At 51.7% G+C, this 24,403-nt stretch overlaps 2 protein-coding genes across 6 annotated transcripts; one reads left to right on the forward strand and one right to left on the reverse strand.

Moving 5' to 3' along the window:
• The first annotated feature begins 2,560 nt into the window (after positions 1-2,560).
• Positions 2,561-7,197, forward strand: CYREN (cell cycle regulator of NHEJ). Of its 3 annotated transcripts, none has more exons than XM_037165861.2 (4): positions 2,561-3,026; positions 4,062-4,335; positions 5,672-5,747; positions 6,646-7,197. In XM_037165861.2, exons 2-4 carry the CDS (start codon positions 4,190-4,192, stop codon positions 6,892-6,894), a joined length of 471 nt encoding a protein of 156 aa, XP_037021756.2. In that variant the 5' UTR covers positions 2,561-3,026; positions 4,062-4,189; the 3' UTR covers positions 6,895-7,197. The 3 variants fall into 3 exon arrangements, with proteins under 3 accessions (XP_037021756.2, XP_037021757.2, XP_037021758.2); XM_037165862.2 differs by lacking the exon at positions 2,561-3,026 and adding an exon at positions 3,033-3,324; XM_037165863.2 differs by lacking the exon at positions 2,561-3,026 and adding an exon at positions 3,339-3,424.
• Positions 7,198-7,642: 445 nt separating this feature from the next.
• TMEM140 (transmembrane protein 140) lies at positions 7,643-21,932 on the reverse strand. 3 transcript variants are annotated; one of them, XM_037165859.2, is made up of 2 exons: positions 21,751-21,932; positions 7,643-8,791 (listed from the first exon to the last, which is right to left on the reverse strand). In XM_037165859.2, the coding sequence occupies exon 2, from the start codon at positions 8,752-8,754 to the stop codon at positions 8,194-8,196; it is 561 nt and encodes a 186-aa protein (XP_037021754.2). In that variant the 5' UTR covers positions 8,755-8,791; positions 21,751-21,932; the 3' UTR covers positions 7,643-8,193. The 3 variants fall into 3 exon arrangements, with proteins under 3 accessions (XP_037021754.2, XP_053513040.1, XP_053513041.1); XM_053657065.1 differs by lacking the exon at positions 21,751-21,932 and adding an exon at positions 10,689-10,831; XM_053657066.1 differs by lacking the exon at positions 21,751-21,932 and adding an exon at positions 10,707-10,830.
• Positions 21,933-24,403: the final 2,471 nt, after the last annotated feature.

Consider the following 24,403-nt stretch of genomic DNA (forward strand, 5'->3'; position numbering starts at 1 on the left):
ATTAAAGCAGCAGCCTCACCCACACCCCTCAGTGACCCTGGCAGCCCAGCGACACCTGTCACGTGTGTTTCACTTGAGTGGGAGAACTCATTATTTAACTTTTCTCCCAAGTTTTTTTCCCAGTTTCTGCCTTATTACCCATTCTCTCTTCTCATTACGGTCCCCACGGCTTGCTGAAACGTTTTTAAGGATGGCGGAGAAACAACACTTAAAGGCTGTGTCTTTCTCTCATTTCCTTTCTGCTCTGGGCTGGACACCCACCCCTGTCTTGTCCTGAGCATGGCTCACACCTGGGTGTGACCGAGGCTCCACCAGGAGGGGTGGTGGAAGGTGCCGAAAAGCGCCACACCAAACCACCACATTGCCTCACAACACAGCCAACACACAGTAAACCTCCGACCTTCGAACTCAGTCAATATGGTATTGTGTGCTGTGGGCAACCCCGTTCCCTCTTGGCCTGTGTCTCTCTGACCTTCTCTCTGCCCTGAATGCTCTCTTCCCTGTGGTCGCCTGTCCCACCCAGCCCTCTCCAGGATGAGCTGTTGCCCTGCAATAAAGCATGTCAAAACTCAGACTTACCTCTCCTCCACAGTACCTGCTCATCATCTCCCCCAGGCCCCAGCAAGACTCTTCCATTATCTTGGGCAAAGGCAGATAAAAGAAACCAGCTAGTCTGACCTCAGGCCCTGGAGCCAGCTTAGCCAGCGCAGGTGGGGGCCTGGCTTGCTGAGGGCCTGGGGGGCGGGCCTCCCCCTCCCAGTCCTGGAACCTGCCTGTGCCATCTGCTTCCACTCTAAGGTCTCAGGGTCCCTGAGCGCACACTAAAAACACTTCCTGAGTCAACTCCAATGCATCCAAGTCCCACACTGAAGGTTCATTCCTACTTGGGCTTCTCACTTTCACACAGAAAGCCTCTTGTACAGACGCACAAGTTTTACACTCTTCAGGCCTCATTTCTCAGCTGGCTGCAAGAAGACGTTTTAAGGGGACAGATACGGCGGGGGTGGTACTACTAACAGTAACACATAACAATGCATCTCCTCTTCTGATGAGAGTTGGGTTTGTCCTGGCTCACAACTTGTCACAGCAGATCCCAGAGGTTGGTGGCTCTGGTACCTTCAGGGAAATGGGAAAAGCTGTCCCTACCCGTGTGGGTTGCTCTCCAGAGGCAGAGCCCAGGTTTAAACCAATGCTGGGCAGGTTGGATTTGCAACTTGATTTGAGTCCTTAAGCCTTGATTGGTTTATTCTTTCCCAGCCTGCCTACCTAGGATTGAAAAGAATGTTCTGGAAGAGAGTTGAAGGTGCTTTGGAGAAACCACAGATACCGTACAGGTGGAAGGGAGAGTTCTGGTTCCAGGGGTGGGTGGGTCCCCAAACTTTAGATCGAGCTCCCCTATTGTGCATCTCTCGTACAGCTGATTTATTGTAAATCACATTTCAAACGGCTGTCTTGATAATTTTGCATTTGGGGGGACAATTTGTCCATTTTGATAATTCTTTTGCCTCAAACGCAGTAGGGGAAGGTCTACTTGTGACTGCTTGTGCTTGTGTTTTGAGTCACCTGCGCAACTTGCTGGCCTCTCTTAGGCTGCTTTAAGCCGAGAGTGCGATTTTTTATTACACCGCAGGTGTAACATGCAGCGCTCAGCATCCAGCTGAACACAAACCAGCGAGCACACCTGGGCGGCTCTGTGAGTCGCCTTGTTTACAGAGGGAATACCTTGACGGCCAATCTGAATAGTAAATATTAGTAAGACACCTACTCCCTTTACTCCAAGATCAACACAAACAGTGGCTTGCATTTCTCTTCCTGCACTCTGGACACTCACCTGACACCCCTCCACCTCTCTAATTTCTGATTCAGGGGCCCCAGGAATCCAGACTTGGACAAAGACCAGCCAGCGAAACTCAAATGGAACAACATTTGGGGACAGTTGAAAGAAAACATATTCTGTTCAATAAAAAATTTTCATGACACGTCAAAGAGCAGTAAGGCAAACCTTATTCCAGGGGGGTGGGCACTACAGTGGGGCTTTTGTAGAGGGGGAGAAATTGTGCTCAACTCCTAAAGCAATAGAGAACAGTGGGGATTAGCTGCCAAGGAGCAGATTGGGGGTCAGTAGATGGAAAATTAATACGAGGAAATGTCAGGGGTAAGGGGGGATTCTGGCTAAACCCACCTAAACTGACCTAACGGGATTCATGCCTGGGGGTGATCGGACATCACCTGGGGGCAGGGGGCAGGGAGTAGAGGATGACGAACACCATCAGATTCTAGGGTGATCAAATATCGAGGGTGAGGGACTCTGGATAAACCAGCCTAGCAGGATTCTTGCCAAAATTGGACGATGTGGAGATGAACACGGAAGTCCAAAAGTCAGGGCCCGGTAGAGAAAGTTCAGTTTGGTTAAAGAGAAACTGTCAGGACCCAGGACAGCGGGGGTCGGCTTCAAGCTTCCGCCCGTCGGGAGGCTGCAGACACGGCGAGCTGCCTGCAGGGGGCGCGCCCGGGCCACAGCGCGAGCCGGCAGCCGGAGCCGGAAGTGCGGAGACAAGCCCCGGCCGCGCCGGAAGCTAGGAAGTGGGCGCAAGCCTGGGAGGCAGGACCCCGCGTGGAGACACACGCTGTCCAAGACTGGACTTTGCCTATTGGCTGGCGGCGGCCCGGTCCCACCCGGAGCTCTAGGGCCGCGGCGGGCGGCTTCCCGCGGGTCGGGAGTAAGCGATCGGGGCGGTTCCCGTAGCCAGCGAGGCCCGCGTGGATGTCCCCGCGTCTCCCGGCCTCTGCACCCTGCAGCTTGGCTCTCGTCTCGTCGCTGCCAGGGGGATACAGAGTCCCCTAGGGCGGAGTGGGCTCGGAGTCCGGAGTGCTGGGCACACCACTGGCTTCCCGAATTTTCCCAGGTCGCCCAGCGTGGCCTCTGTGCTTCTGGGGTTTGTAGTCAGCAAGACCTGGTAACGAGTCCGGGCCGCAGCTTCCAACTTTTTCGAAACCTTGTGGAAATCGCCAAGTCTCAGTTCCTGGTGTGTAAAGTGGGATAAGTAGTATCTGCCTCCGGGTCGAATACATGTGCACATTCACCGCTCGTTGTGCCTGTGCCCGGCGTTAGCAGTGCTCGCAGCCGTGGGGGTGACTCATCACCGCCTGAATTTTGACAGACATGAATCCATGGGCAAAGGACTGCCCTCTGTGGGGCACCTTCGGATGATGGTCGGCTCATTTTTTTCTTACGTTGTACACAGCCATTCTAGATGAACAATAAATGATCAAGTTGTGATCCAGAGAGGAATCTGTTATTTTTGGCTGACTGCCCTTTTCTAGGTAAACCTGGGCTCCCTCGAGACCCACCCTAGGGGAGCCCTGAGCTGACGTCAGCTGACTGCTAAGGGGAAGGTAGAGTCCTGCGTCTACTGAGTCACAGGTGGGACACGGGCTGAGGTGCGACCAGGTGGGGAAGGCAGAAGACAGATCACTGAGAGGAGAGGCTGGCTGGCTGGGCCCTTCTGGGTTCCACATCCGGAAGCCAAGCACAGTTGTCCCTGATCCTTACTGCTGGTTAGAAAATGACCAGTCAAAAACCTTTGGATTAAGGAATGCTGGCCAATGAAATTTTATTGTGAATTAAATGGCCTCAGGTTTCTTGTAAGCACACCAAGAGAGAGTGAATGAGATCTCTGGAGAGAGATCACTGAGAGATAGTTTAGGGGCAGGGTAGACAGAGCACCCTGGACACAGGGAGCATCTGGGGTGGGGAGGTGAAGTGGGGGGTCGCCTCCTTCCTTTCTCCCCGGAGGGTGTTCATCCCTCCTGCTCCATGTCCAATGTCTCAGTGCAGAGGCTACTGGAGGCATTTCTGTTGGGTCTGCCCGTGTGGGCCCAGGGCCCTGCAGCAGGCCAGAGGGCTGCTTCTTCCCGAGCCCATCAGCCTGCCCACTACCACACCTCCCTGGCTGCGCTTCGAATCGTCTGTCTGAGTCTCCTGGGCCCTGCTCACCAACCGGGTCATCTGACCAGTAGGCTGGTGATTAGAATTCACAGGACTTTGTTCTTCTTTGTAGGAATGAAGAAAGCTTGACTCCCAGGACACACAGGCCTGCAGTCCCTGGTGTGATGAGAATGTGGGACTTGCCGTCCTGAATTAGAAAAGCAAGGCAGTAACCGTGGGCCCTGACTCTGTTCATCAGCGATGAGAGAAATGGAAGCCTTAAATTCTAGGGATAAAAAGAGGGTCCTTCCCACCTGGATGACAGCCGAGGGGCCTGAGAAGAGAACGAGGGCAGCGAAGACCCCGAAGAGGAGGAAAATGGCTGTGGTGCCTGCGGCTGCAGCAAGGTGGGACGATTTGGGGCCAGGGTGCTCCTGGGGAGTCAGGAGGAGGGGGAGGGACTTGGTGACATCACACTTCCTGGGGCGGGGCCCTCCAGTGTTGGCAGAACAGTGAGGTGGGTGGGTGTTTCAGACCATGTCTCTTCAGCTCTTACAAGGCTCCCAGGCTGTGTTAGGGGGGCTGCGTGAGCTCCCTCCACACAGGCAGACGCCTCTGCCTCTTGGCGAATGTCCACCGTCAGGTCCCTCAGCTCTAGACCGTGGCTTCTGTTCTCAGGGTTACACACATCAGCCAAGCTGTCAAATATCAGTTGTCTAAAAATGCCACTGTCTTCATTGGCAACAATAATCATGACCAGTGGGCAGGATGAGTGGGCCTGGCTGTCCAGCCTTCCCGTGTACAGATCTCCTGAGACAGGAGCAGTAAGCCACCAGGCAGCGTGAGATCAGAGGCTGGGGGCTGGCTAGTCGGGCTGCTGGTGAGGGAGTGTCCCTGAACTCCCCTGACTGGGCACTGGATGCTCAGTGCTGCTTGCCTGGCTCTTCCTTTGTAAGAGAACTTTTCTTTTTTTTTTTTTTTTAATTTTTTTTTTAATTTATCTTCAGAGGGGAAGGGGAGAGGGAGAGAGAGATCAGTGTATGGTTGCCTCTTGTGTGTCCCCTGCTGGGAACTGGCCTGCAACCCAGGCATGTGCCCTGACTGGGAATCAAACCGTGGTTGCTTGATTCCCAGGCCTGCGCTCAATCCACTGAGCTACACCAGCCAGGGCAAGAACTTTTCTTTAAAAAAAAAAAAAAAAAATTAATCTTTGCCTGAGGATATGTTTGTTGATTTGAGGAGAAACATGGATTGGTTGCCTCCTGTACCTGCCCCTACCAGGAATCGAACCCACAGCCCTTTTGGGTAGGGGGTGGCACTCCCACCAACTGAGCCAGCCGACCAGAGCTCTGAGGCTTCTCAGTGGACCAGCCTCCTTCTGTGATTGTCCCGGCCCTTCCATGCTGTGCTCCTGCATTCAGCTGGGCGTCAGGCAGGCCTCTGCCTGATGTTCTGTTTACTGCTCACACCTGGGGTGTGTGTGTCAGTTTAGCTCTCAGGAGTGGCCATCATGCCCTATTTCCAGATGCCCGGGGTCGTTGGCAGAGGGTGGGAAACACCCCTGTTCCCTCCACGACCCCCCCTATGCTGCTCAGCAGTCACGAGGAAGGAAGTCGCGTTGGTGCTTTGAGGAAGCTGCCGCTCTTATCCCCAGCGAGAAGGCCCAGGGATGAGCTCTCTTGCTGTCCTCTGTCCTCACGAGGGCCGTGTGTCCCCATGGGCTGCACCATGCCTTTCTTTCAGACCACCCACAGTGAGGACCGCGTACTGCTTGAGTGAGGCCGAACTCGTGGACGTTGCTCTGGGCGTCCTGATCCAGGTAGAGTCAGCTGTGTCTGTTCTCACTCTTCTGACCGCACACTCCTCACCAGCTGAAGCTAGACTAGACTCAGCCTTTGGCTAATGTCGTTAGAACAGGCGCCCTGTGAACTCAGGCAGCCTCGGGAGCCCTCTCACCTGTCCCCTTTTCCTCCACCTGCCCCTTGTCTCACGAATCTCTCTTGGCCCCACCCCCCGGGATGTGTGCACTGGGGAGGGGTGGCCCCGTGAGGGAGAGCAGCCCTCTGTGGGTGGGTGGCTCTCGTGCCGGGGTGAATGCAGAGGGGACAGGAAGCCTTTCACTGCTGCCGTCCTCTGAAGGTCCAGAGTGGGGCGAGGTGACTTCGGGCTCCCCCACGCTCGGCAGAGCAGCGCTGCGGTCTCCTCGCTCCCTGGCGAGAATACGAATCGCAGCACCTGAGAGCTGGGCAGCTCTGTGTTGCTGCCCAGGCGTTTGACCATGTTACGGTCTCATTTAATCCTTGGAATAACCTGCTGATACAGTTTTTTCAGACACTGTGACTCCCGTTTTATAAAGGAAGACGCGGAGGCCTGGGGTCTTCCCTTAGTTGCATGGCCGTGAGTGGAGGGGCTTAGGCTGCACTCAAGTTTTGTTTCCTGTGCCCCTTTTGTCGCACCCCGCCCTCCCAGACCAGCTTTTGCTGTTTGTTTTTCTTTTCTACTCAGGTATTCCTCAGGCCCTGCCTGCTTCTCCCCCAGGCTGGCCTTGATTTCTTCAAGAGCTGCGGAGAGGTGGTGGGAAGGGTGGCGGGGGGGGGGGGTGGGGGGGGAGGTAGAGCGGCCACTGATTTGGGAGAAGTCACATGCTGGCCGCTGGACGTGATTTACACAACTGGCCGACACGTTAGGGAAATAAATCACATGTGTCTTGCCTTCAGAGCCGAAAACAGGAAAAGGTCTTGGAGCAGCTGCCTCTGGCCGGCACTGATAAACCAGCGCTGTGCCCCACCTGCTCGGAGTTACCCAGTCCTGGGAGCACGAGGGAGGCTGAGGACAATGGCAGCGGTGCCCGCCCCTCAGGCCTCAGCCCTCCTCAGGGACCTCCGGGCCCTGGCTCGGCCTGCAGCAGAAGCCCCGAGGAAGAGGAGGACGTGTTCAAGTACGTCAGAGAGATATTCTTCAGCTAAGGGACGGACTCCTGGCACTTTGTGTCCAGAACAGTTCAAGGAAGCTAGGCTTTGGCTCCCTGCCAGGGCGGCTCCCAGCTCCACACCCTTGGGCTGGGGGTCCCGGAGCCAGGAGCCCGTATTCCTCTCTGCACGGTGGCCGCTGCCGGCTCAGGGGGTCTGCCAGCACAGCTGTCTGTTGTGTTCAGTTACCAGGTGCCAGGGAGAATGAGGTCGTGGTGGTCAAACTTCCCCGCATCAAAGAATCATGTTAATGATTTTCAGACAAAATAAAGTGTGGCTGCTAAATCCACCGGAACTCTACAGTTTAGAGAGCACTGTCTCTCCCTAGGGGGGAAGCCTGATTTCAAAAGTTTCCGCCGACCCCCCGCGAGGCAACCCATCAATCCATGGGCCCTTCCTCGGCAGCCCCCTCCCCTGAGCTGCCCTCTTCCTTCTACTTGGTGGCCTTGGCCTTGGTCCCTGGGCACTCGTAGAATGGGACAGGACCCCAAGGAAACACTAAAGACAAGAGGTTGTGGCCGGGCCCATATTACCTCTGTATTCAGTGTGCATGTAACAGATGTAAAAGGAGGTGACCAATGGCTGTGTAGGTTTTACAATACATAGGCACTGAAAAATACACAAAATCCCCAACGCACAGGTTGCCCTTGGACCCTTTCCAAGTCCAGGTTTCGCAGTGAAGGGGTATGGCGTCCGAGGAACAGTTTAGTCCCATTCGCCTTCCCCTGTCCCACACACTGCCAGGTGTGCTGTTTGCAGAGACTCCCTCAGATCCCTCCTGAGCCTTTGGGAGTGGTGTCACGGGGCGGGGGAGGGGGGAGCTTGCTAAGCAGGCCCCCAAGGACCCTGCGGTGCTTTCTCAGTCTCCCTGTGCCGTGTTTGTTGCCACAAACCTCCCCTGGGTCTCTTTTTGGCCTGTGGCAGATCAGCCTGGAAATCTGGCCCCGTGACAGGAACCCTTCTCGTCCCACCATCCTGAGAATCAAGTAAGAATCGCTTACTTGAACCGGTTAATAATCAAGGCAAGAATTCTCGTGACAGCATGCTGCATGGTGTTAGTAGTCCTGAAGGACAGACAGCCCGGCACTACCAGGCCTCAGGTCTGGCTGCCCCAGCTGCCCCGGCCTCTTGACTCCGGTGCCCCTCCTCGCTGGGGCCTGCTAGAGCTTGAGGTGAGCATTAGCTATGAGACAGCGTGGCTGAGAAAACGGACCAACCCACGAGTCCTCTGGCACCTTCTCTGAGCATCGTTCAGACTGAGCCCTTGCAATCAAGCACGTGAGCCTTTGGGCAGGACTAGCAGCTCTCAAGCTTGCTCAGCCCAGTGCCCTCTCCCTTCTGAGGGAACCCAACTGTGGCCATAAGCAAGAGGATGAGTAAGGCCTGGGCAAGGCCCAGAGCTAGACAGCCGGGCCCCAGGAGGGTCAGGCTGACCCACTTCCAGGCGGAGGTGAGGAAGAGGCCCAGGCCGCCGGCTAGCAGGGTGGAGGCCGCCACCAGGAAGCACACGGCCAGCTGCCACTCGCCCTGGTTACTGTTGCAGCGGGCCAGCAGCAGGGTCTGGGAGACGAAGAGGGTGAAGACCGGGGCAGCGTACACGCAGACCCTGGCCAGGGCCAGCCCGGCCCAGGGCACGCCCAGGGCCGCCAGCTCGGGGGACGCGTAGCACCGCAGGGAGCCGGCCGTCTCGTTCCACAGGCAGAAGTTGAAGAAGCCGATCCGCAGGTTGGGCAAGTCGATGAGGTTGCCAGCCTCCAAGATGAGAGCGTAGAACAGCAGGCAGAAGGCCGAGACCACGAGGATCATGATGCCGAGGAACAGCAGCTGGTTGCCCCACCTTGACCTTGGGCTGAACATCGTGTCTTGTCCTTGGCAGGGCCGCCCTCCTGGGGACCTGAGGGGAAGTCATACTAGTGAGGGTACAGCTCTCCCTCCCACTGTCTTCACAAGCTCACGCCCTCCCTTCTGGAATTCCGTAAAGGCCCAGGGCAAACTCCCATCCTCTCGCGGAGGCAGCCTAGCGCCAGAACCCAGGCAGCAGGCGCCTCTGTGGGCTGAGTTCAGGACGGGCTCTCCCAGTGCTTGAACATGCAGCGTGGACACCGAAGGGCACTGGAGACATTTGTGCTGGGTTTCTCAGACCCTGCTGAGGGTCCTGGACACCCGTGGGGCCGCCTTGGAGCTGTCAGGGTGGCCGTCACGGGGCCACAAACCCGTCAAACCAGAACTTGTGGGGTTGGGGCAGGCACTGGCGTGCTCTGGAAGCCCCGCAGCCCATTCCGAGGTGAGCAGGGTTGAGGGCCCTCTGTGGAGACACCCAAGTTTGCCTGCCTGGGAACCCCTCAGTGGGCTGAGATGAGATGCTGCCTGCTGATGGAATCCCATCTGTAGTCGCTTTTCCCAGACAACGGTAATGACATACATTGATTATAAAAAATCTCAGCAAAGATTTTTTAAAGGAAAAAATATAAAAAAGCTTTCCCTCCACCACATATGTAGAACCACTGTTAATCTACCAATATTGTGCCTCTGTATTTTTAGATAATAATACCACTGAAAAGAATGCTTTTCTCACTAGGAACTGTGAATACTTTTCAAAGCTGTTAAATGTTCTTCAAAAACATGGTCAATGGCCCCAGCTGGTGTGGCCCAGTGAATTGAGTTCCGGCCTGTGAGCCAAAGGGTTGCTGGTTTGATTCCCAGTCAGGGCACATGCCTGGGTTGTGAACCAGATCCCCAGTAGGTGGCGTGCAAAAGGCAACCACACATTGATGTTTCTCTCCCTCACTTTCTCCCTCCCTTCTCCTCTGTTGAAAAATAGATAAAATTAAATCTTAAAAAAAAAAAAAAAAAAAAGCACGGTCAATGGTTGCGTAATAGTCCCTGTCACAGATTTACCCATTACACTAGTATTGAACAAATTGTTTCCATTTTTCGCCATTATAATTGGTAGTCAAGGAAAGTGCTAGCGATCTCACAGCGCAATTATTGAGTCAAGGAAACAGTAATACTCTTTGGTGACTGTATTGCATGTTGCCAGATTGATCTCCAGAAAACTAGCTAACTGTAGCATACAGCCTGTATCTTCCTCACTATTTCTGAAGGATTGTTTCACTACCCCTGTAATCCGAAGGACTTCCCCCAGGTGGCATTTAAAACAGTAGTCTGCACACCACGTATTTATACACTTTGCACCACGAAACCCGGCAGTTTTCATGCTGCAGTGCCTGGGAGCCCAGGGCTGGGGCCGGACCGCAGCGGGGCATCCTGTCAGTCACCCAACCAGGAGCGCCAGGTGGCGTCCAGCAGTGAGTTGAATGGCACCATTGGTGGCCCTGGGGAGAGGCTCCAAGACGCAGGAGACCAACTTCTGAAGGGACCCGTAGGAGGAATGGTCCCCTCTTCCTTCCTAGGGCTGAAGGGGTGACCATACCACATATCTGTTCTGTGGCACCAGAAAGGGACCAAATGGGGAAAGGTCACCGTATGAGGTGACCGGACGTGGGACAGGTGGAGGAGAGGGCAGCCTCCTAGCCCATCACAGAATACCCTCCACTGGGCACCTTATGAAAAACAGAGATTCAGCACGGCCGCATAGCGAGGTTGGAGCATTTTCCGTGCACCGGAGAGCTGTGGGTTTGATTCCCGACCAGGGCACATACCTAGTTTGTGGGTTCAGTCCCCTGTTGGGGCACATACGGGAGCCAACGCATCGATGTTTCTCTTTCTTTCTCTTTCTCTCTCCCCACCCCCTTCCTCTCTCAGGTGAGGACTAAAAAAAACAAACAAACCAGAAATGTATTCCTCACGGTTCTAGAGGCTGGATGTCCAAGATCAAGGTGCCAGCAGATTCACGGTCCGGCGCAGCCCGCTTCCTGGTTCAGAGAGGAGACCTTCCGCTGTGTCCTCACACGGCCAAAGGGGCCTGGGAGCTCTCTGAAGCCTTTTTATAGGAATGTAGTCCCCCCCCCCCCCAGGGCTCCACCCTCATGATCTCATCACCTCCCAGAGGCCCCACCTCCCATAACATCACATTGGGGTTAGGTTTCAACATAGGATTCCCGGGCAGTCTCTGGCAGGTGGCTCTATTTAAAGGACTCAGGTGAATGCAAATCACAAGAGGCAAGATTCACTGCCGGCCCAGGAATGTCCCCTGGGGTGAGGCAGGGGCCCATTAGGACAGAAACAGAAATCTGCACAGTCAGGGCTGGAACCCACGCTGCCAGCTCCTGACCCAGGGCTTCTGGCTGTGGAATCCCCTCTGGGGAGCTCAGAGACTGGAGAGTGGGGGCCCCCCTCAGCAGAGGCCCTGGGAGCTGCCCCTGCAAGCACCCACCCTCCATGTCTTTGGAGGCCTGAGTCGGTGAGAACCTGAGAGGCCGAGGCTCAGCTGAAGGTGGTTGTGTGATTGCCGGGGCCAGGATGCTTGCTACAGAAAGATCCGTCAGAAATGGAAATGGGCTTCTTTCCTCCTCAGTTTATTAGACTGGTGCAATGAGAAGTTTTGACCAGTTCAGACCTGGTAGGGGCAAAACGCCCAACAGGGACACATTTTGCATATGTCACAGATTTCGTACAAGCATTTTCAGCGGAGCTGAGTGTTGCAGGGTGGAAAATGGGCTTCCAGGACCGGAAGCCCCGTGACTGTGCTGTAGGGATTGAGCTTCGGCTCGGCCTCACTGTGCGCAAAGGAACAGGCTGGGAGCTGCCTTTGCCGACGCTCCTTCTTAGTCCTCCTATATCAAGGCTGTATATTCGGGTTCAAGAAAGCATGATTAAGCATTTTTTACTTGAAAACAGGGCTCGGATGGAAGATTCATGAGACTTCTCGGAAGACTGCGTCAGCCACCTTCCACCCCAGGACAGGCCTTTGTCTTCAACTTCCTCTTTTTCTCTCAACTGACCTTTTGCAGATTCTCAGTGAAACAAACTAGAAGTGGGGTTAGGGAGCCCCCCCGGCCAGCCACCAGAGACGGCGATTCTTCCTGCCTCTCCATGCACTTACTGTGCATGAGAGCTCAGTCCCAACTCTGATGCCTGGTGCCTGGGGCTCGTTATTAGCTGTCCTGCCGCCACCAATGGAAAGAAGTCTGCATTTCTCCATTTTGTCTTTTACCTAATCCTGGAGATTCCTTTGCCTCCTCTCACCTCCTTCCCTACCACAGTGGATTTCATGGGACCCTCCTTTCATCTCCTCTTTTGATTCTAAGGTATAAAATAAGCTGCAAAATGGGCATTCTTCCGAGGCTCTGAGATCTTGTTTTCTGGCACATGTCGTCACTTTGACTCAAATAAACCCATAAAGCTTCTCTACAAATTTGAATGTTTTTTAAACGGACACCTTCCACCTGCAGTTTGGGAGAACACTGCTCTCAAATCATCCTCTCCAGTGCGAGACATCCTCGAGTGTTTCATCTTTGATGATGACAAACGACACACCATTGTCACCGTGTCTGTTCCCTGAGCAAAGCTCAGCCTTTCCCAGTGTTCACTGACCACCTACGGTTTTTCTCCCATGAAGTGCTCTTAGCTCCTTCGTGGTTTTTTAAATGCTCGTTTCTAGTTCTTGTTTCTCAGTCTGTAGGGCCCCTCTATAAATAAGGCGGTGACCCTTTCGCTGCCATAATCGTCGTGACAAAGTACAGCCCCCCTGCTGCAGGAGGGCTCCTGGTCCCAGACTCGAATTTAGACTCCACATCAGAGAGAGCGTCCGGGCTCGCCTGCTGTCACTTCAGAGTCCCAGTTCGGGACACAGAAGGAAAATATTCTCAGAGTCTTCCTTTGAGGCCGCTTGTTTGTTTGTTTGTTTAAGGCTAAGCATCTCTAAAATTTTCACACTGATGGGATGGTGACTCGGAAGAGACGCAAATGCCGCCCGTTAGAAGTTTTGGCCTCGTCAGTTTCTCGTGTGGGCAGAGTGGGCGTCCGCGAGGCCGTGTCTGAGGGAGGACGAACATCCCGGCAGACCGGCGCGGGGAAATCCCGCTGCCGGTCCACCAGTGCTGGGAGTCAGGGCCCTCGGCGGTCCAGGCCCAGAGCCGGGACCCCCGCAGGCAGGGAGCATCCGGCTGCATCCTGGCCTGTCTCCGAGTAGGAAGTCTTCCCTGGAGCAGAAGCAACACTCAAGACGGGCTGAGTGAGAAGGCAGGTCCTGCCTTGCTGCTCACATTTGCTGATTTAGTTAAGATGCCCAGTCGCAGAATCAAGGGGACTTTACGAGCTGTGTGTGTGTCTGTCCTTTTTCATGGAGAAAGGAGTGGGGCTCCGATATCTGTCTCCCGGGAAAGCTTCGTACCCTTTCCTTACACGCTACTCATTGCATAACTCATAATCAAATATCGGTCGTACACTTATAACTTCTAATTTGTCACTGCTAAGTCTTTACATATGACATTTTCATCCTGTCCCAATATCTGAGGTCCACACAACACTCCCTTCTCCTCCACTTTGTCTTACACAAAAGAAATCCCCCCCCAAAAAAAGACCTGGGTTTAAAAAAATTTTATGTCAGTCTTCCTTCATTTAGAGCTTGGTTTATTTAGTCTCTGGTCAGTTACCCGACTTCCGGCCCACACAGCCTGGTCACAGGAGGTGTGCCGGAGGCCAGCCTCACAGAGCACGAGGTCCACGCAGCCTTTTCTCTTTAATCCTCACTCAAAGAGAGACGAAGGGGAACGGGAGGGGGGGGGGGAGGGAAATGTCAATGGGTTGCCTCCCCAGTGTGCCCTGACCCGGGATTGAACCTGCAGTGTAGGTATTGCCCCAACTGGAGACTGAACCCACAATGTTTTGGTGCAGGGCACCATGCTCCAACCAGCTGAGCCACGTGGCCAGGGCCACCTACGCAACTTTCGTGTCAGATGAACACATGGACACCACCAGTGGAAGCCTATTCCCTTCCTTACGTGTTGGGTAAAGCCTTATAACAGCGTGCCCGGCAGAGAGGACTGTGAGTGACAATAGACGATGTCCCCTCCTGTCAGCGTTCCCTGTCCGGTGAGGGTGGGCCCTAGACTCTGGAACATTTGAATTCCTCCACCGAGGAATGACACTTATGCTCCACCGGGCTTGTGTGTGTGTTCTGGAACTTTCCACCAAGGGCAACTCTTGCTACCAAAGGCGCCCACTTTTCACGGACGTTAGCAGTAACTTGTTTTCTTAGGGACAGGACACCTCCTGCTGTTGCTGCCATGTCACCTCACAGACCCCTTCTGCTCTGCTTCACGCTCTCCCTTCTCCCCTCAGCTTCTGCCACAACAGCTTCCTCCGTATTTTCTAAAAACTTCGAGCAAGCTCAGGGCCCTCCCGCTTGCCCTTCCGCCTGCCTGGAATGCTTTCCATTCAGTCAATATACACTTCCCTCCCTCGCCTCCCTCCAGTCTCTGCCCAACGGTCCCTTTCTCAGCCAGGACACCCCCCCCCCACACACACACAGTCAGCATTTTTAAACTGCAACAGCCCCTCTGCAGCCCCCCGGGGAACCCCGACCCCTTTCTGCTCCTCACAGCACTCTCACCATCCAACGCTCGAACATTTCGTTTATTGTCTTCCCCTCCCCCTAGAATGGAAACACCATGAGGACAAGGCTTTTCTCTGTGACTCATTTTTATGTGTCCAGGGCTGGCTACGTATCTGTCCCTCTATTATCTATCGTCCATCAACAATCTATCTTTTACTGTTACATGCCCAGCTCCCAGGCCTGCCTGGCACATAGTAGGCACTCACTAACTATCTGCGGCATGCCATGTAAATGACTGGATGAGCATCGGCAATGGCGCAGAGAGCTTCTGCTAAGCTCCCCTCTTCATTTATTGATTTATTTTTTTAATCTACCTCTCTGTCCTGGTCCTTCTACTTCTGGCCCTCCTCTCTTCATTTTTTTTTATTCTACCCATTTTTCTAAACGTAAGTTTTCCACAAGGTTCTTCTCTTTCTCTGATACATCACCTGGGCCTAAGGTTTCAGGACTTGAACGCTTCGAGACCACTTGAGAGGAAGGACACGTGACGTGGCAACAGCCGAGGTCAAGGGCAACAGCTCCTCACCCGGCTGCCACCCCCAGGAGCACCTGCGCTGTGGCCTTCGGGATGGCCTGCTAGAAAGTGGGCGTTGTCATTTTACTGCTGACAGATGTTACCCCCTTTTTAAAACATCGCAGAACAGAAGCTTGAAAGAAAAACACAGGTAGCTTATTGGGTTGTTATCAGTTACAAATTCATCTCCTGGCCTTTCTTTTCTTTAACGATGTAAGAAAGCTATATGGGACCACGGAGGGAAAAACTTTCTTCGAGAATTCTCTGTGGCCAGTGGAAGGGGTTGAAGAAGAAGTCGGATTTGATTGAAGGCTGATAGGTCATTCAAAACACAGCTCAGTATCTCTTGACCATCTGCGCTGTGCCAGGCTCCGGGCGAAGCGCTTAGTGGGCGTCCCCTTTTCAAGTTCTCTCAAGAACACTATGGGAGCAGATTCGTATTATCATCTCCATTTTCCAGAGGGGAAAACTGAAGCTCAGCGAGGATCAGTAACTTCCCCAAATTCTCACAGCCCGTGGGCGGCGAAGTCAGGCCGGTCGGTGGCGTCCGGGTAAGAACCCGCCTCTCTCTGACACACAGACGGGGGCTGAGGTCTGCAAGCGTTATTGTCGTGATCACGAGACAGCGTGGAGTCACGGTTCCGGGCACAGGCTCGGCAGCTGTGTGTCCTGGGCTCAAATTCAAGGGCTACCATTTACAAGCGGTGTGACCTTAGTTATTTAACATTCCTGTACCTAGCATTCTCGTACATACACTGGGGATAATAATACAACTTACTTGGTAGATGTTCAACCAACATTAAATTACAAGAGGTAATTGAAATACAGCACGTGGAATGTTACCTAGGAAGTGCCACTTGAATTATTCTCCTGGAGAGGAGAGGGACTCCCAGACAAGGTCAGCCCAGGGCCGCTCAGCCTGGCGGGGGTGGAGTTCCAGGGGGAGAAAACCGAGGCCTCAACAGAGTTTTGCTGGAGGACCTGGAGACCAGGAAGCTGATCTCACCGATGTCTGGCGACGAGGACCCTAGGCTGTGGCTGTCATATAGTCGTGTGGCGGTTGAAAGCTCTGGCCAGTGTGGCTCAGCTGGCGTCGCTACTGGGGTTCGACTCCCAGGTAAGGCAATACCTGGGTTGCGGGTTTGATCCCTGTTCGGAGGCAACCAGTTGATGTTTGGTTGTTCTCTCTCACATTGTCGTTTCTCTCCCTCTCTTGCTCTCCCCTTTCCTCTCTCTCTAAAATCAATTAAAAAAATAAAAATGAAGGAATGAGCGTGAATCTTACAGCTAGACCACCTGGGTTCCCACGGCTGTTCTGTCCCTTCTGGGCCATGTGTGACCTTGGCCGTGTCGCATAGTGTCCTGTCCTTACACCCTCTCTCATGATGCTGTGGGGCGACTGCAGTGGGTCTGTGTCAGCCGCACACAGACCAGCGCCTGCGGCTGCTTGGACGACACGGAGGAGGCTTTGCAGCGATTCCAGGAGGGGAAAGGGGACTGAGGAGGGAGCGAGGGCAGGGAGTGTCACACGACTACAGAGAAAAGCGACGCCCAGGAAGAAAATATTAACAGAATAAGCCAGAAAAAAACAGAACCCGACAAAGTGGAGGGAGGGCCAGGGCGAAGGCTGACTTGCGAGAGGGGCCCCCAGCCCTGACTCGGGCCTCTCTGGCCGAACACATTCAGGAGCAGTGGGTTCCTGGGTGCCCCGTGGCTCCGACAAAAGTAAAAAGGGAAGAAGAAAGGCAAACGTGCCTTACTTCCTCCAGCAGAAGTGTGAGCTCGGGTTTCTTTTTTTCAAAACTAAGCCATGGCAGGGTTTCCCGAATGTGTCAGGAGGACAGCAACCCGGGCTTCCCAGAATGCACTGTGCATGGCAGGCCTTCCACCAGCTCTCTGCAAAAACGGCTGGACCCAGTAATTCTTCCGTGCAAACAAAAACAGCTTCACCAGCAGCGACTAGGCACCGCAGGCCTGTGGTACAGAGCCAGCAGCAGGGGCCCCTCTGCACCCAGCCAGCTGCTGAGCGAGGCTGTCCCCGTGATTCCATTAGTATTGGCTTGCTATTTGTTAACTTGTTTGTTATTTATTAGCCTTCGGCTAGCAGGTGATCCAGCTAGGAACAAAGGTCAAAAAAATTTAGAGGGAGAAAAAAAATCCTTAAAAAATGAGACAGTGCCTGTACCTTGGAAACCATCCTCCTTTGCTTTTATTGGTGGGGCTCCACAGTCGGGCTCACACAAGGCTAAGATTCACAGGGCCCAAAGCAGAGTTGAAGACAAACAGCTCTCGAACTAGGGACTGCCTTTGGCTGTGAACTCGGTTCTTCCGCCCCAGCCCTCTCTCTTTCAGTTGTGGCGAAGGCTCCCGGTCCCCCTTCTGCTGATGATCCAGGGTTTCCAACTGGTGGCTCCGTCAATGACACAGTTTGGATGACTCTCCAAGTCACAGGCTGGGGGAGTCAGTACCCCCCGGGGGCAAACCAGGTACCTGCCTTCACTGGGCTTGTACTCTAGTCGGGGAGACAAATACCCCATATTTTTTTAAAAGACAATTATAACTTTTGAAAGAATTTGAGAAGGAAATAAACAGGATAAAGTGGAGGAGAGAAGCTGGCAGGAGAAAGTGGTGAGTCTAGTTCGGGGGTCGGGGGGAAGCCTGTCTGCGGAGGAGGCCTGGGGTGGGAAAGGCCATCTTTGGGTTGGGCCAAGGGAAGAGCCTTCTGGAAGGAGAGCACAATGGTTATAACTCGACATCGGGAGAGGAAGACCAGGGTGGCTGCAGCCCAGTGACCAAGGGGAGGGGACAAGATGAAGCTGGACAAGGTGAGTTGGGACCCAGATCCCCAAGGCCCTTGTAGGCCAAGGTGAGAGGTTGAGATGGTGTCCTTCTAACTACGTGCACCATCACCTCACGCCCCTCTTCCCCCAACACAAGGAGATAGGCCCCCAGGTTGTGGGGCTGAAAATGCAGAGGCAGGCAGTGGGCTGGGGAGGCGTGGAGCAATGCCGGGCGTTATTCGGGACCAGGCTGCGCACTAGCCCTGCGGTGAAGCCCAAGGCCTGTGTGTGCACTTTGTCCCTAACAGTCAAAGAAAAGTAGGACAAAGGCAAAGAAGAATAGACGGTCACTGAGATCTCCACCCTGAGTTTTGCAAAAGGTGTTCTGAGAGTTGGCTGAAAAGGAAGCTAAGTTTTCTATGAACATCACCTGATTCCCACACGAGAGGATGTGGTTCTTACCTGTGAGCTTCTAATGCACCAGAAATGGCTTCTAAACACGTGCACAGTAACTCAGAGCCAATCGCAGACAGATCGGTAGCAGATGTGAAGTGTCCCCCTTTGTCCCTCAGGCCTGCTTTTGGGAACCTCAGAAAGCCACTCTCTCTCCCTGGTTTCCCCTTGGGCTGGCTTTCCACTGGGCCAGGGCTTCGCTGTTAGCACCCCACCTCCCTATTGCTGCCAAGAGGACAACAGGTATCTGTCCTCACAGAAGCGCTGGGAACCTGGGAGTCACCTCCCAAAGTCCTCTGAGGCCTGGGTTTGGGCTGATAAAGTTACTTCACCTATTGGGACCCACCACAGGGAAACTGCCCCGGTGACCTAGGTTTGTGGCCATGTCAAAAACCTAAACCCGGGCCAGCCTGCATGCACGGGAACCCCCCACAGAAACTAACATGCAGCAAAACCACAGCACTTGTGCTCAGCTTTAGCTGGCTTCCCTGACCCTAGAAAATAGGTCCCCTGGCCTCAGAAGAAAACCCCCCACCTCTCAGCCAATCCTGTCCTGTTTCCCTGTTACTTCTTCTAATGCTTCCATGAAACTGACTTTAGCCCACAATCCTTCCGGAAGAGGCGCAGGGCTCCCCCAGTTCCCAGATTGTTTCCCCTTGAATAAAGGGGGGAGTAAATTGGCCACTAAACCGGTTTCATTGTGTCACGTGACAGGGCTGAGGCGGCGTGAGCCCCGGGGTACCAGCTCTGGAAAGGCTCAGTTGCTAATAAGAACAACACATTATCCATGGTCTGAAGACTAAGCTCCCCAAAACACTGTTGCATTTATTAATTCACTTCAAGGTGTGTCATTTGGAGGCTTATGGCAGGTGAGGGTCACTGAAGTCATTGCGGACTCCGACTCCCTGGTAGATTTCTAAAATAACTGCAGGGCAAACTGGGACAAATAAAGCAGAATGTTAGGGATACTAGACAGACTGCTCGAGAGAGCAAATGTCCCAGAAAAGCCACACGTGGGAAGTTAATACGTGATAAAAATGGCATTATAATTTAGTGGAAGAACACAGTTTTTTAAAAAAAATTATTATTGCTGGAGGAACTAGTAAACAGAAAATTTAACTATTTTAGGTCCTCATCTCACTTGATCCATGTCTCTAAATAAATTGCACGAGGGTCCAATGGAATGTCGTGAACAGACAAAAAAAATGTCTCAAAACTTTTATTTATGAGCGAGAAAGAATGCTCTGAGCTTACAAGCAAACTGAAACCACAAAGTAAAATCGTATGGATTTAGCTATTTAAAAATGCACATTTCTATACAACAAAACAACAAATAAAATTAAAAGTCAATGAGCGTAAAAAATACCTGCAACCAATATGTAATGACTACTCTACCTAATATACAAAATGTTCATGCAAACAGATAAAAAAGACATTTGCCCCATCGAAGCAGACAAGAGGTATGAAGAGATATTTCACAAAAGAGGAAGTGTAAAATTGCAGTTTAACTGTGAAAAAGTGTTTTTTCTTCTCCGTCCTCTCCACCAAATGCAGGGGGTTTCCCTCCACTTGGCAGTTCTCTGGATGTCCTACAGTTTAACTTAATTCCGACGCCACCCACCTGGAGAGAGCATCGGACCCCCGCCCATGAAGGGCTCGGTTCCACAAGAACCGCCCTCCACCTCAGATGCGAAACTCATGTCTGGGTGGTCACCTGTACTTCTGACTGACCAGCTGTAATTTGGAGGCTTCTAAGACCCCCTCCTTGGGTTTGTTAGTTTGTTGAGTGGCTCACAGAACTCCAGAAAACAGATTACTTACTAGATTACTGGTTTATTATAAAAGGATAAAAATCAGGACCAGCCCATAGGAGAGATGCTTAGGGCAAAGTACAGGGCGAAAGGGGAGCACAGCCTCTATGCCCTTTCTGGCTTCGCACCTTCCCAGAACCTCCTCCGCAGGTTCACCAGCCCAGAAGCTCTTGGAGCCTGTACTTCAGGGATTTTAATGAAAGTTTCATTACATAGGCAAGACTAATTACATCATTGCCCGTTGATGATTGGCTCAATCTCCAGCCATTCACCTCCCCAGAGGCTGGGGGTGGGGCTGAAAGTTCCAACCCTCTAATCACATGTGTGTTTTCCCTGGTAACTTGAGGGATTTTCCAGAACTCACTTTGTGGTTTAAAAAGGTGAGCTATAGATAAGTTAGACACCTTTATCTGCATTATCACTTGGGAAATTCCAAAGGTTTCTAGGAACCCAGTACCAGAAATGGAGACAAAGAACAAATACTTATTTATTAAAAGTCACTGTACCCCATTAACTAACATGAAAAAGCCTGTACCTTAGGCAATGTAATCAAAGCTATGCCAGAGAAAATAACCTATGAGCTTCATCAAAAGAGCAGACGATGAACGTGCAAATTCCTACAAACTTCCTGGAAAGCAATTTGGCAATCTGCATTAAAATCCTAAAAACGGTCACATCTTGTGGCCAAGTAAATGTTCTATTTGGAGGCAGCAATCAGAAATGCAGTCAATGATTAATATAGAAATGTTCATCACAGTATTACTTTGACAGAAAATGGAAAGCAACTTGAATGCCCCACGTCAGAATTAAATTAAGACACATCCGGATGATGAAACTCTATGTGGCTTTTGGAAAAACCAGGTCTCAGGAAACAGTCTGACACAATGTTAGCCTTGGTATTTCTGGATAATGGCATTATGAAAGTTGTTCTACTCTTTCTGCATTAAAAATATTTCCAGAATTAAATGTTAGATTTATGAAAAAGTGAAGTGATAAACATAAACAACCTTAGTAATTAGATCAAGCAGGGAGGAAGCTGGAAAGAATGCTGAGAAAGACGAAGACATGCAAACTGAAAGGAGAGTGACCCTGAACCCCTGAACTTTGGGAGGGTTGGGTACAAGGAGAACAAACGCATTAGCTGTCATGAGGGAAGAAAGAAAGAAGGGGGTCGCATAGATGCACGTTCTTTTCTTCCTTTTTCAAAGAAGCCTCTGACCTTACAGCTGAAGATGCAGCTAGGGAAACAGCCCACATTGGAAACAAAAAGCAAGAAACCTTTGGAGATATACAGCAGCAGAACTAATACCCCACCGTGAATCTCCACTGAGGTGTGAGAAGCAATAGAGTCGAATAACATGGGCGCTGGATATCTCTTAGACCCTCTGATATTCTTTCTGAGTCCAGAACACAGATCTGACAACCTCAATCCACAGTGTGTATTTTTAGGATCTACAGTGTTTCTGCAACTGCCTTTGAGTAACACTGCAGGTCGGTGATCTGCTTTTGCCTGTCCGCCAATTTCTGATGAACAATCCACCTCACAAGCCACAGGTGTTTTGCAGGCTTTGGGAAGCTGTGAGGCCGATGCTGAAGGGAGGGGGTGGGGGAGAGCAGAGAGTCCAGGGTAGATCCCACAGCAGGAGGAAGGTCACAGACGCTGATCACCAATAACCGTCCCGTGCCCACGGCTGGGGTGCAAAAGATCTCAGAAGAAAACAAACTCCTCTTAGGGAGTGGCTGGCATGGGTGCGAGAGTGCATGCAGGCTACTTACCAAAAAAAGAAGAGGCAGACCCACAGACGCACTTGTAAAAGGGAGGAGCAGGAGCTCAGGTTCGGTGGATTGTCCTTTCTTGCCGGCTTGCTACTGTCAGGCTCCAGAAACGTGTTGCTGGAGAGGCGAAAGGCAGCGCCTGGGCCACCCCAGGCTTGTGCAGGTCCACCGCATGTGCTTCACTCAGTAAACAGTTTTTTTAAAAACATTTGCTGAGGTCACAGTCAGATGATTTCACTTTCACTTTTTATTTTTCATACCCGAACGACTTCTGAGAAAGGAGGCTGATACCTCTGCCGTGTACCAGACTGTCCTTTGACCCTGAGAGGAGCCAGCCACCTGATTGCAAGACCCGGGCAGGGGTCTCGATTGTGTAAGTCCAGGAAAGAAGCTGGTTGGTCCAGAGGTTCTCAAACCTCCCAGTGATCTAAACTCTGAGTTACACACAACCTAGGATCATGTTCAGTAGTAACCTTCAAGTTTACCTGGTCCAAACTCCTGGACCCAGGTTGTCCCCTACTTTCCAGAAATCAGCTTTGGAGGATGTCTGAGCTTCCTCTGGACACAGCATTCTGGTTTGGGGGGTGGTGGTGGTGTAGACTCAGGCTGGAGCAGCTGGAACACCCCCCCTTTCAAAATAAGAGCAGAAAGAGGCTTTTATTTTTGTAATCATGGGGGCTCCTAGCCAAAGTTTAAAATTGTTTGCTTCACTCACTGACCAGTTGGAAATTCCGAATTGGGGTTAAGTTTGGTTAAGTCTGTAGACTGATATGGAGTATTGCTCAATCCTTCTGGCTTCCTCTCTCCCTGCAGATGAGTTCTTTAATCTGCTCATATTTTGCTCCGTTTGCAGATCTCTTAAACTCAAATCCTAGAAATAGGTAATGGGACCAAATAGAAAGGAATAGAAGTTTTGGCATCAGGGGGCTGTGCTAGAAATTAGCCAATTATTTAACCTCTGTGAGCATCAGTTTTTCCTCTGCAAAGTGAAAGCAAAACTTGCCTTGCATGCCTGCTGTGGGGATGAGAAGCGATGAGCCTGCTGAGTTTATGGTGGGAACCCAGTAACGGTAGCTGTTACTATTAAAAGCAAAATTCCCAAGCATTTAGTTCAGCCTCCATAATAATGGCGAAGACCACACGAACATTTTGGTACTAATATAAACTACTGACTCAGCAAACAGAATACTGATGAGTGAAGCAATGCAACACAGGGGAGATAGAAATATACATTTTAAAAATGTATTCAAAGTTATGACGCATATTAGTTTTTCAAGAGTCAAGTATTCTTCAGAATTAATTATGAAAAAGAACCATCTCACATTCTGCCTCCCTTCTTCTCCCAAGGCAAACACTTCTGCTTATTTTAACGGATGCTTTAGGTATTTACCTCAGTTCTTTAAACAACATGCTTATATTATTCAGAAGGGATTTTTCAGAAGTTCCAGGTATAATCTACTGACTCTCCATTGATTAGGAAGACAGCGTTTTTCTTCCTCACTCCATGTTCCACAAGAGTAGGTCCTATCTCCCTCCTCCTTCCACACTGATTATAATTTTATGTAAATCAAGACTCAGTGTCTACAATATGGTAACTATGTAAATACAGGAGCAGAGCCATGTAAAAAATTATGACTTCTTTTTTATGTCTTGCATAAAACTTTTTGTCTGCCTTGGAGATAATTTCCTTAATTTTTTTTTGTTTGTTTGGTTTTCCAATGTACTTACACTAACAAGTCTAACCCTCCAATCTTCATCAAAATTTCTTTTTTCCCCGAGAAACCTGTATGGACAGTTTCTGACCTCTGCCTGAGAAAGGCCACTCCAGCCTGGGCCGAGGGCCACCTGACACACGACAGTCCTCCTGGAACCCCACTTCACTGCCACTGTTCTGGGGTCCCTTCACCTCTCTCCTACGTGGGATCGCCTATTTCCAGCATCGAAGGCTTTTATTTATTCTCCCCCCCCCCACCTTTAAACATGATGTATCAAAGGTAGACAGGGTATAGAATTTCAGGTTAAAAATAATTTGCCTTCATGCTTTTGAAAGCCTTGCTCCATCCCATCTACCTCCCATGTTACTGTCGAGAAACTGAAAGCCATTTTGCTTTACTGCTTCCAAAATGGTTTCCTCTCTGATTTTCATCCTTGTACCCCTGTCTTAAAAAATAAAAATGATAGTCATTTCCGTGGGTTTTGGAGAGGGAGCCAAATTAAATGTGTGTTTAGTTTGCCATTTTTAACTGGAAATTTAAAAAAGTGTAAACCCTAGGTGGGTTATTTCTGTCTTTTTTTACTGGTTCCCTCTGGCGCCAAAGCTGGCTTCTGGTCTAAACAAACCACTGGCCTCCCCGTAGCTGCTTACCACCAAAATCTCCATTGCTTCTGACAACACCCTTAGCTTGAAAACCCTCCACACTCGGTTCCAAACAGATCCCCCAAACAGGTCCGTTCTCCTGGGGAGGACTTCAGAGCTCTGTTTTCAGGGTATGCTCGCCTCCTGAGGCAAAACTTCTGAGTCTCTGCAGTGCAGCTGAGGGTGGAGAAAGCGACTCATTTCTCTGGAGTGAGGGACGCCTCTGCTTGTGGAGCGTGGAGCCGAGTGGCCAGTAGCCTCTGGTCTTTTCGGCTTGCCTCTCCCTGCGTGGAACCT

Source organism: Artibeus jamaicensis, unplaced genomic scaffold (genome assembly GCF_021234435.1).
Source record: "Artibeus jamaicensis isolate MK-2021 breed Jamaican fruit bat unplaced genomic scaffold, CSHL_Jam_final scaffold_3307, whole genome shotgun sequence".
Lineage (NCBI taxonomy): Eukaryota > Metazoa > Chordata > Mammalia > Chiroptera > Phyllostomidae > Artibeus > Artibeus jamaicensis.

Excerpts from the sequence above, each read along its gene's own strand:
- TMEM140 (XM_037165859.2), bottom strand. The coding sequence starts at position 8,754 with ATGTTCAGCCCAAGGTCAAGGTGGGGCAACCAGCTGCTGTTCCTCGGC.
- CYREN (XM_037165861.2), top strand. The coding sequence starts at position 4,190 with ATGAGAGAAATGGAAGCCTTAAATTCTAGGGATAAAAAGAGGGTCCTT. Across the intron at positions 4,336-5,671 it reads GTGCCTGCGGCTGCAGCAAG|ACCACCCACAGTGAGGACCG; the intron begins GTGGGACGATTT and ends CCTTTCTTTCAG. Across the intron at positions 5,748-6,645 it reads CTCTGGGCGTCCTGATCCAG|AGCCGAAAACAGGAAAAGGT; the intron begins GTAGAGTCAGCT and ends TCTTGCCTTCAG.